The following is an 11,206-nucleotide window of genomic DNA, read 5'->3' as shown; positions in this document are numbered from 1 at the left end:
CCCAGACCTTTCCATCTGAGAGAAGAGGGGCTGGGGGCCGGGACCCCTGGATCCTGGGGGAGCGGAGGGTCATGTTCCTCCATAGCTGGATCTTCCACTGTGTAAGAGAGCTGGGTCTGGTACGCCTCTCCCCCGTTCCTCGCTGCCGCCGCGCGATTTCGGCTTTCAAGTCGCAGGTTCAGAGGGGAGGAAGGAGGGGGTGCAAGGGGAGGAGCCGCGGACCTGCGCCAGGGGCGGGGGGAGGAGCCGAGCGGGCACCGCGGCGGGCGCGCGGGGCTGCGGCGGCGGCGGCTCAGGGTGAGTCGGCTCCTCCCCCCTCCCCCTGCCCCAGCCCCCGCCCCAGGCCGATCCTGGGGGGCGGCCCCAGCGCGTGGGGGCGAGGGTAGGTGCAGAGGCACGCCGATCTCCTGCCCGAGAGTGCGGGTGCTGCAGCGCTCGCTGGCCGCCCCGGGGGAGGGGCACTTGGCCCTAGAAAGGGGGTCCCGAAACACCTAGGTGTATCCCAACCTCGCCCACCGATCCCCCGGGCGTGGGGATCGTTTACCTACTCCATGGCTCCTGAAGACTTAAGACTCCGCAACCTCTCGAGGTCCAGGGCATCATTCCTCCCCCCTGCAGCGCCTTGGGACCCCGGTATCTCATAACCCCCCCACCTCCAAAAAAATTCCCATCCTCTCTGCAGCCGGGAGAGGCATTAAGGACTTCAACTCCCAGCAGCCCATGCAGCGCCGGGTCTGTGAAGTCTTAGCCGCGCTAGCGCAAGGCCTGCTGGGAATTGTAGTGTCTAAGCTCAGCGGGAGCTGGGGCCCGGGAGGTGGGAGGGGGTGGCTGGACCTCCCGGGGGTCGCCTGGGGTCGAGCAGCCAGTCCGAGTAGGACAAGACGAGAGGCTCGGACTGAGCTTTTTCTCCTGGCCGCGGCCTCCAGATCCCGCTCCTCTTCCCACCACCTGGCGCGTGGGGACGGGTCCGCAGCCCCTTGTCCGCCCTACAACCCCCATGGGCTGCCGCCAGCCGCCGCCTCGGCTGCCACCCAGGACACGGCAGGGATAAGCTCAGGTGAGTCTAACCATGCCTGTGTCGGAGTCCTGGCCTTCTGCAATACCCCCACGACACCTGTCCATCTGTGAGCTCTGGTCTGTCCGTCCCTAATTTCTCCCTGCACTCTCCTTCCAGTCCATCTCTGATGTCTGGCTCCAAACCATGTGTGGCTAATTCCCCTTCTCCCCACATCCACCTCTTTCTCCCAGTCCTCTCTCTTTTATGCCCCCACCCCCATCCAACCTTCCTTCTGCACCCATGTCTGTCTGCCCAGCCCTCCTTTGTATCTTTTTGCCCATCTGTGGTCTCTGGCCATTGTCTGTCCATCTGTCCTTTATTTCTGCATCCCATCCATTCTTCCAACCACTGTTTCCCTTTCAAAGATATTTCTGTCCTGGCACTTACACAGTCCCTCTGTCCGCCCATCTCTCACACTCCCATAAATTACACACTAGTCCATTATTTATGGCTTAGTCCATCCCAAATCTCAATCCTCGACTTTTCCTCTGTCTGTCTGCTTATCTGTCCCTCTGTTCTGGGCCCCAGTTTGCCCTTCCCAGTATCTCTGTCTCCCCTCCCCTTATCTCTCCCTCTCTCAACTTGGTCCCTATCTCTGCACCCTGCATCTTCTATCCCACCCCAGCCACCACCACACTCTTATCTCTCTAACCCCATCCTTCCCTCTGTCTTGGTGCTCACTCTTTCTACCTGGATCTGGCCTCCTTCCCGTTCCTCGAACCTGCCAAGCCCTTGCTCATGCTGTTCCCGCTGCTTAGGATGCTTTTCCCCACTCCAGCCCCACCGCCCACTGGCTGTGGCCAGCCCCATCTCGTCCTTCAGGTCTCAGAGAGCCCCCCAGCTGCCCACCTCCTGGTCCTTTTGTGACATTTCCTCCAACTATTTCTTTCAGAGCACCTCTCACAGTGTGAGCATGTCTTGTTTGTTTATGTGTGTTTGTTGACTTGTTTATTCCATGTCTTCTCTCACTGGATTGTAACACCAGGAAGTTGGGAAATGTGTGGGGCTCATTCTCTGCTGGATCTGCTGCAGCTGGCATCGTGCCTGGCATGTAGTTGGTGCTCAATGAATATTTGTCTAATGCATGATGAACAGCTGTCCCTTCATCTGCCTGTGCCTAAATTCTGTCCTTTGTCTGTGCACCCCTAATCTCTGTCTCCTTGTCTGTCTATCCCTTTATTGTGCATCCTTAATCTCTGCCCCTTGACTGGCCTTCCTCATCTCTTTCTCCTTGTCCATTTGTCCCTATTCTCTGTTCTCTTGTCCATTCATGCTGATCTCTGTCCCCTAGTTTGTCCAACCCGTTACTGTCTTCTTGCCTGCACCCCGAATTTCAGTCCTCCTGTATCTGCCCCTAATTTCTTTCTCCTTGTCTATCCCTCCCTAATCTACTTCCCCTTGTCCATCTACTCCCAATCTCTGTCCCCTCGCCTATCCTTCCTTTTCTCTTTTTCTCTTCTATCCCTTATCCACCTCTCTTTCAATCCCATTCCCCATCTGCACCCTTGTCTGGCCCCTTCCAAGCACAGAACCCACCGGCTACCATGTCAGGAGACTACGAGGATGACCTCTGCCGGCGGGCACTCATCCTGGTCTCAGACCTCTGTGCGCGGGTCCGAGATGCCGACACCAGTGACAGGTGCCAGGAGTTCAACGACCTGCGAATTCGAGGCTATCCCCGGGGCCCAGATGCAGGTCAGCACCACCCCCCAGCTGTCTCGGCCAGCCCCCTGTGTCCCCTATACTCAGTATTTTCAGAGATTCAGAGATTCAGAGCAGACTTGCTTAGCTTTCTGTCCCCTAGGTGGCTGTGGCCACTCCCTCTTAGAGTCTCACCTCCATCCTGCCTGCTGCTGGTCCCCCAAAACTTTGATCTAAGGAGAAGGAGCTGGGTGGGCCATATGACCCCTGACCTTTTGGGTTTGGTCCTGTGAGCCTCCTGCCCACTGCCCCTCCCCCCAGCCACATACATATCCCCTTCACGTATCTTTTGTGTATCTTGCATAGTGCTTTAAAAGCTCAGGCTCTTTTTTTTTTTTTTTAAGATTTTATTTATTTATTTGAGAGAAAGAGAAAAAACAAGCATAAGCCGGCGGGGGGAGGTGCGGAGGGAGAGGGGGAATCTCAAGCAGACTCCATGCTGAGCATGGAGCCTAACACAGGGCTCGATCCCTTGACCCTGAGATCATGACCTGAGCTGAAACTAAGAGTCAGACGTTTAACCGACTGAGCCACCCAGGTGTCCCAAAGCTCAGGCTCTTGAGTCAGGCTGTCTGACTTGTCTGGGTTCAAATCCCACCACCCCTACTTACTAGTGGATGACTTTAGGCAATTAACACTTCTTCTGTGCCTCAGTTTCCTCCTGAAGATGGGGATAATAAAAGTGGCTGCCTCCTGGGGCAGCTGAGAGACTCAAATGATATAACACATGTGAAGTGCTTAAAACAAGCTGGGCACGCAGTGGTCATTCAATAAATGCTGGAATGTACTTACTGAACACCAGCCGTGTACCAGGCAGTGTGCAAGATCCTTGGCATATTTCATCAACCACTCACAACAACCCTCTGGGGTATCTATAATCCCCGTTTTCGATGGGGGAAAAAGACTCTGAAGGGTAAAGTGACTTGCCCAAGGTCACCCATCTAGGAAGCAGCAGGGTTCTGAGAGCAAGGATCTATTATGAGTGCTCCTGTCCAGACGAGGAACCCTGAAGAAGCACGTGCTGCGAGGTTATAATGACAAATCACACTTGCTGAGTGCAGGGCAGGGCTCAGCACCTTGCGTGCGGGAGGTGACAAGGATGAGAAATGAGGTCCAGAGAGCTGCAGTTGCTTGCTCAGAGACTCACAACCTATAAGCCAAAGGGCCAGATTTGACCCCAGGAAGTCTAGTACACTACCACAATTTGGGGGTCCCCAAGCCCACCCTCAGTTTCAATGATGCCCTAGAAGGACTCACAGAAAAGCTGTTCTACTCACAGTTACATTTTATTACAGCAAAAGGATGGAAGTTAAAATCAGCAAAGGAAAAGACACATAGAATAGGGTCCAGGAGAGACCAGGTGTGAGCTTCCAGTCTCAGTCACATAGACATGGCTTACTGTCCGTGGGGCTGAACTTCACCTCCAGCCCCTCCAGAGGCCAAGTCCTTTCTTAGTTCTTCCTATGTTCAGGAGGCTGGAAAGCCCTTGCTCTTCTCTTTAGCACGTGCCACCCGGCCCCTCCGCTGATCTGCTGTGGGACTCTATACAGGAAACTTTGTATCTATTGACCTCAGTTTCCTTTTGTGGAAAACAGGCATACTAATGTTGCCAACCTCCTAGGGTGCCTGTCAGGCGTAAGTAAGCTAATGCCAATAAAGTGCTTAGGGGTCTGCAACATAGTAACCACTCAGTAAATGTCTACCTTTATATTCTGCTATGCCATTTACCTCCTGCACTCCTCAGTACCATAGTTGAGAGGCAGGACTGATTTTTCCTATTTGGCAAATGGGGAATGTAAGGCTCAGAGTGCTTAAGATACGTTCCCAAGGCCACACAGCAGACCGAGATTTGAACCCTGACCTGCCTAACTGCCTCATGCAGCCTCCTCTCTCCTTGATCACCTCTGAGCATTTTGGAGGACGTTGGTTATACCTCAGATGGTGTGTCCTCTTAAGGAGAGGCAGCATGGGCTAGTGATAAAGAATCACATCTGAAGACAGACTGCTCTTTCAAATCCCAGATCTGTCACTTACTACCTGTGCAGCATAATACAAGTCACTCAGCCTGTCTGTGCCTCAGTTTCCTTATCTTTAGAATGGTTATATAGAGATACCGACCTTGTGGGGTCCTGGAGTTTAAGTAATGTATGTAAAGTGCTTAGGACAATGCATGGCAAATGCTAGAGGCTAGCTTTTTGGGGACAGCAGTGGGAGGATAAACTGTGACCCCATCCTGACCCCTGACCTTTGTCTTCACTCTCTCCAGACATCTCCGTGAGCCTGCTGTCGGTCATCGTGACATTCTGTGGCATTGTCCTTCTGGGCGTCTCCCTCTTCGTGTCCTGGAAATTGTGCTGGGTGCCCTGGCGGGACAAGGGAGGCTCAGCAGTGGGCGGGGGCCCCCTGCGCAAAGACCTAGGCCCTGGGGTCGGGCTGGCAGGCCTGGTAGGTGGTGGTGGGCACCACCTGGGGGCTGGCCTGGGTGGCCATCCTCTGCTGGGGGGTCCACACCACCATGCCCACACTGCCCACCATCCGCCCTTCGCTGAGCTGCTGGAGCCAGGCAGCCTGGGGGGCTCTGACCCCCCTGAGCCCTCCTACTTGGACATGGACTCATACCCAGAGGCTGCGGCAGCTGCAGTGGCCGCTGGGGTCAAACCGAGCCAGACATCTCCTGAACTGCCCTCTGAGGGAGGTGCAGGCTCTGGGCTGCTCCTGCTGCCCCCCAGTGGTGGGGGCTTGCCCAGTGCCCAGTCGCATCAGCAGGTCACAAGCCTGGCACCCACCACCAGGTGAGACAGGCTACTGGGCTGGGGGTCCACTCTGAACTTCTGTTCCTCCTCTGTGTCTCTTTCCCAGATATGGTTCTTCTGAGCCCTGCAAGAGGAGAGGCCTAGAGGTCTGGAGTCCTGAGTCCTGGGGCAGGAAGGGGCTTGGGGTGTGGACTCCTAGGTCCTGGGGATAGAGGAGGTTAGGGCTCCAGACTTCAGGATCTAAGGGAGGAGGAACCTAGAGATCTGTACTCAGATTCAGAGGGTATAGGACTCCGGGGTCAGGAAGGTGGAGGAGAATGATTAGACTCCCAAGGCCCTGAGACAGAAAGCAATTCATCTGTTTCAGCCTAAGCCAGGGGTGGTGGGGCCTGGAGCTCATTTGTTCTGTATTCCTCATTCTACACATGTATATCGAGCACCTAATATGAACCAGATCTGAGATGGGTGTTGGAAAAACAGAAGTGAGCATGGCAAATAGACTCTGCCCTCATGCCACTTACAATCCAAGGGAAGTGGGTCCCCAGAGAGGCTGTCCCCACCCACCCAGGCCAGCGCTGCCGGAAAGTGGCTTAGGGGGCCACAGCTGTGGGAGTCTGAGGAGTCGATGACCTGGTCTGGGAAGAGGCTGGGGCCTTCCAGAGGTGGAGGTGTTGTGGCTGAGACCTGCAGAGTGAGGAAGTGTTGGTCAGGCACAGAGGTAGGGGTGTGAGCTGGGCATTCCAGGAGGAGAGAGCGGCCCATGCAAAGGCAAGAGGGGTAGGAGGTCACAGTGCATTGTGGAAATTGCCAGCAGTCACTATGGCCTGAGAGTAAGTGTGAAAAAAGAAAGGTAGGGAGATGTGGCTTAGGATGTGGGCAGGGCCAGACCACATGGGGCCTTGAATGCGGGGCTGAGGGACTGGGACTTTGTCCTGGGGGCACTGGGGAGCCATGGAGGGCTGTGAGCAGGAGGGGCAGGGTTAGTTCTGGGTGTAGAAAGACCTCTCTGTGGCCACACAAGGGAAGGACTAGAGGGACAGACTGGAGGCCAATAGTCCAGGCAGGAGAGGACGAGGCTGAGCTGAGATTATGGGCATGGGGATGAGAGGAGGAGATAAAGAGAGTCAGAGGGCAGAAGAGGTGAGACCTGAGACTGATGGCTGTGGGTGGGTAGGAGGTGGGTGGGTAGGAGGGGTAGGAAGAGGTACAGAAGGCCTCCAGCCTGGCCTGGTGATTGGGTGGATGGTGGGGCTGTCAGAGGATCTAGGAAGAGGAATGGATTTGAGGGAGCCCCTGAGCTTATCTGGGTCTTGTTGAGTGTGAGGGGCCTGGGGCAGCATCCGGAGAAACTGCCCTCAGAGGGATTGTCTTCGGCCCCAGAAGTTCATGGTAGAAGGTGTTCTCATCCCAGGGTCTGGCCAGGGGCCCAGGGGTTCATGGGAGATGAAGTTTGGGGTCTCTGGGGAGGCCTTTCAAAGGCGGACGGATACACTGGTCTGAGCTCTTTCCCCTCCCCATTATACAGATGGAGAAACTGAGGCTGAGAGGGTATTCCTGACCTGCTCAAAGTCACCCTGGGAGCAAGGAGTGGCCGGGGGATCTGTAGCTGAAGGAGCCTCCCCCACCACATCCCTTTCCACGGCTCAAGCCCTCCCACTTCCTTACCTCTTCTGCCCCTTTCTACGGCTCGAGCCCTCCCGCTTCCCCCGTGCCTGCCTCTCAGCACACCTGAGGCTGCCGAGCACTGCCCATCGCTAGGGGCCCCATCACATGGACTTCACCCCGGGTGTGATGGTCCTTGCAGGAGAGGGCAGATGAGCCGGGATCACGGATGGGGAAATTTGGGAGAGGGGAGGGAAAGGTTTTGAGGGGACAGGAGGTGAGGATGGCTTCAGTGTCTGACCTGCAGATCTAGGGGGAGCACAGGGGAGGAGGAGCGGGTTGGGGAGAAGGTGCTGAGCTGGGCGGGGAATGAGGGGTGTGCGGGGTCTGGTGGACTGCTGAGGCTGAGGGCCAATCCAGGCTGGAGCCCAGGAGACAGATATAGCAGATTTAGCAGGCTGCTGATGGGTGTGGAAACCTGGGGTGCAGATGAGCTTGTCCAGAGAAAAGGTGTGTGTGTGAGAGGGGAGAAGGAGCCGGGGTGGCTGAGGGGAGAGCTCTGGGCTTCCAGAGTGTCCCCCACACACGTTTGGACACTGGAGAAGGGAGTTGAGACAGGACAGGCCAGGTGGAGTGATGGTGAGGTGGGAGAGGTGAGACTGGGGTTAAGATAGGCTGGGGGGATTTGAAGAAGGGCAGGTGAAGGTTCAGGAGGTCTGGGTTGTGTGGGGCCCCAGGGGTCCATGAACAAGTTATTCTGGGTCATGCACTTGAAGTCAGGAGGAAGTTGGAAGCTTCTGGAAGTTGATTCATAAGCAGGTCCTAGTTGGAGCTAGCTTAGAGATGGGGATACCCCCCAATACAGGTGGAGAAACTGAGGCTCAGAGAGTGCAAGTGCCTTGCTCAAGGTCATAGTGAGCAAAAATGCAGATCTGTGGCCATTTGGCTGTGACCCTTGGGAAAGAGGCAGGGAGGAGTCTCTCAGGTCTTCAGATGCTGTCAAAGACCCCAGCCAGTGACCCCACCTTGGTCTTCCCCACTCCCCACAGGTATCCAGCCCTACCCCGGCCCCTCACCCAGCAGACCCTGACCCCCCAGCCGGACCCTGGCAGTGACGAGCGGCCGCCTGCCCTGCCCTTACCCTTGCCAGGCGGGGAGGAAAAAGCCAAACTCATCGGGCAGATCAAGCCGGAGCTGTACCAGGGGACTGGACCAGGCGGCCGGCGCGGTGGTGGGGCCCCGGGCTCTGGAGAGGCCGGCGTGGGGGCGCCCTGCGGCCGCATCAGTTTCGCCCTGCGGTACCTCTATGGCTCAGACCAGCTGGTGGTACGGATCCTGCAGGCCTTGGACCTCCCAGCCAAGGACTCCAACGGCTTCTCCGACCCCTACGTCAAGATCTACCTGCTGCCAGACCGCAAGAAAAAGTTCCAGACCAAGGTCCGGAGTGAGGGTCCTGGACATCCAGGAGGAGGGGGTGGGAGTCGGAACTCCTGGGTCTGAGGGAGGAGGAGCTGGGGGTCTGGACTCCTGGGTCCTTTGGAAGCAGGGTTGATGGGCATGGTGTCTCTCTCCTCCCCTCGCCCATCCCCTCCAGGTGCACAGGAAGACGCTGAACCCTGTGTTCAACGAGACATTCCAGTTCTCAGTGCCCCTGGCTGAGCTGGCCCAGCGCAAACTGCACTTCAGCGTCTATGACTTTGACCGTTTCTCGCGGCACGACCTCATCGGCCAAGTGGTGCTGGACAACCTCCTGGAGCTGGCTGAGCAGCCCCCTGACCGCCCACTATGGAGGGACATCATTGAGGGTGGCTCGGTCAGTGGCCCCTGCATCCCTCTTCTTGGGGACCCAGGACCGCTCAGTGTTTGACTTCTTTGCCCTTGGACTTCATAACCTTCTAACTTCTTGACCCAGGCTTTTTAAAAATTTATTTTATTGCAAAATATTGCAAACATACAAGCAAAGTGTAGAGATAGATATAATGGGACCCCATCTCCCGGACACCCTGTCAAATATTGACATCATGCCTGGACCCCAGATCTCCCAACTTCTGACCCCCTTTCACATCTGATGGTAACAGTTGAGAAATATAACAGACACCCCTGTACCCACCAGCCACTTTATCATAACTTCATGCTGTGACCCCAAATTCCTGACCCTCCAACTGTCTGACCCCAGAGTTACCAGCTTTTGTTTTTCTGACTTCCTTCAACTTCCAACCTCCTGGCTTTCCAATTCCCAAGCTTCCTGAACCCCCAAACCCTCTGATCTCTGAACATTTTACGTTTCAAACCCTTGACCTCCAGATCTCATCCTCTGCTCTCCACCCAGCTCCTGATAGCCTGATCCCCCAAGCATCAGACATACTTGGATCCTCTATATCCTGACATCCCCTGTTCCCCCAGTCACCAGATTGTGCCCGGTAGCCTCCCCCCACCCCGGCCCCCTTCCTCTTCCATCCAATCGCTCCCCAAGCCTGGCTCCTACGCACTTGTTGGAGGTCCTGACCCTCTCCCTGCCTCCATCCTGTCTCCTGCTTGTGTGTATCATGTCTCATTCTCTCCACCCCCCTTATTATCACTGGAGGTCTTCACTCATTCATTCATTTATTCATTCATTCATTCCTTAAACAACTGGCTTTTTTGTTTCAGGATCAGGACCCGGGGACCCTAGACAGTCCTTGGGAGCTCCAGGTCTAGGTTGTCACAGTTTGCTGTCAGGGGCAGTGAGTGGGGAGTCCAGGGACCTGGGCTTTGGTCAGTGTGGTTGGGAGGCCAGGGGACCAGATGAGGCTGAAGAGCCGGGCAGGGCGGGTCGGAAGCCCTGGCTAGCTCAGCGCCCCCTTCCAGGTGTCTCTCTGTGTGTGTTGGTGTGGAGGCTCTGTCTCCTCTGTGGCTTTGCTTAAGGTTGGTGTGTCTCCTGCCCTCCCTGTGACCGACTTCTCTCCTCAGTGCCTGTCGCACTGTCTGAATCTCTGTCCCTCATCCGGTCTGCGTAGGTTTCTCTGTTTCTCTCCCTCTCTCTCTCTATCTGGGTCTTTGCCCTTCCCCCCACCCCATTCTCGGTCTCTATCACTCTGTCCAGGTCTCCGCACCCTCCACCAAGTCTCTGGTCCCATTTCTCCAGATCTCCTGCCAAGGGCTCTGACACCCCCCCCAGGACTCTGTCTCTCTCCTCTGGGACTCTGTCCCCCTCTCCTCCTGGTCGCTGTACTCCTCTCTCTGAAGTCTCTGTTCCTCTGCTCTCTCTCTCTCTCTCTCTCTCTCTCTCTCTCTCTCTCTCTCTCGGACCAGCGCTATCTCTGGGTCTCTAGGCCCCTCCTCTGGGTTTTCTTTCTTTAGGACTCTATGGGTCTGCCTTTCTAACTGTATCTCTCGGTGTCTTGGTCCCTGTCACAGTCTATTTCTCACTGTGTTCTCTGGCTCTCTCTGGCTCTTTCCTGCTCTCTCCCCACACCCATGCCTCTTTCAATCTTCCCTGCAGAACAAATAGGCTTTGCTGGTGGCAGGCAGCTGCGGCCAGGGAGTTACCAGGTTTAGTCAGATTGTTAAGTGAATCAGCAATCGGAGTCCTGGATATCAGGGAGGAGAGCTGGAGGCTCCAGATGGGAGAGAGAGGGGGTTGGGGTGGAGACCGAGACAGGGCATTGCTGAACCCCTTTCCCCAACTGCAGGAAAAGGCAGATCTTGGGGAGCTCAACTTCTCACTCTGCTACCTCCCCACGGCCGGGCGCCTCACCGTGACCATCATCAAAGCCTCTAACCTCAAAGCGATGGACCTCACCGGCTTCTCAGGTGGGTTCCAGGAGGTGCTGGGATCTGAGAAAGGAGCGTGTGGGGCCCTGGACTCCTGGGCCTGAGGGAGGAAGAGCTGGGGGCCTGGACTCCTGGGTCTGAGGGAGGAGGTGCCGGGGGCAGGACCCCTGGGTCTGAGGGAGGAGGGGCTGGGGCCCTGATTCTGGGTCTGAGGGAGGAGGGGCTGGAGGTCTGGACTCCTGGGTCTGGGGGAGGAGGGGCTGGGGCCCTGATTCTGGGTCTGAGGGAGGAGGGGCTGGGCGTCTGGACTCCTGGGTCTGAGGGAGGAGGGGCTGGGGCC

At 56.4% G+C, this 11,206-nt stretch overlaps 1 protein-coding gene across 2 annotated transcripts in view; it reads left to right on the top strand.

Moving 5' to 3' along the window:
• The first annotated feature begins 244 nt into the window (after positions 1–244).
• SYT3 (synaptotagmin 3) overlaps positions 245–11,206 on the top strand; it is a 15,069-nt gene continuing 4,107 nt past the window's right edge. Inside the window, exons 1-7 of one of the 2 annotated variants that reach the window (XM_081807660.1) lie at positions 245–297; positions 927–1,057; positions 2,587–2,752; positions 5,025–5,550; positions 8,163–8,550; positions 8,708–8,926; positions 10,785–10,905. In XM_081807660.1, the coding sequence (XP_081663786.1) occupies positions 2,602–2,752; positions 5,025–5,550; positions 8,163–8,550; positions 8,708–8,926; positions 10,785–10,905 (1,405 nt within the window). In that variant the 5' untranslated portion in view covers positions 245–297; positions 927–1,057; positions 2,587–2,601. Of the gene's footprint in view, positions 298–926; positions 1,058–2,348; positions 2,753–5,024; positions 5,551–8,162; positions 8,551–8,707; positions 8,927–10,784; positions 10,906–11,206 lie in introns of both variants that reach the window. The other variant, XM_081807661.1, reaches the window with a different exon arrangement.

This window comes from Leptonychotes weddellii, chromosome 16 (assembly GCF_054177405.1).
Source record: "Leptonychotes weddellii isolate Sample4059 chromosome 16, ASM5417740v2, whole genome shotgun sequence".
NCBI classification, from domain to species: domain Eukaryota; kingdom Metazoa; phylum Chordata; class Mammalia; order Carnivora; family Phocidae; genus Leptonychotes; species Leptonychotes weddellii.
The sequence above is the reverse complement of the archived record's forward strand: the minus strand, read 5'-3'. Positions and strand labels throughout refer to the sequence as shown.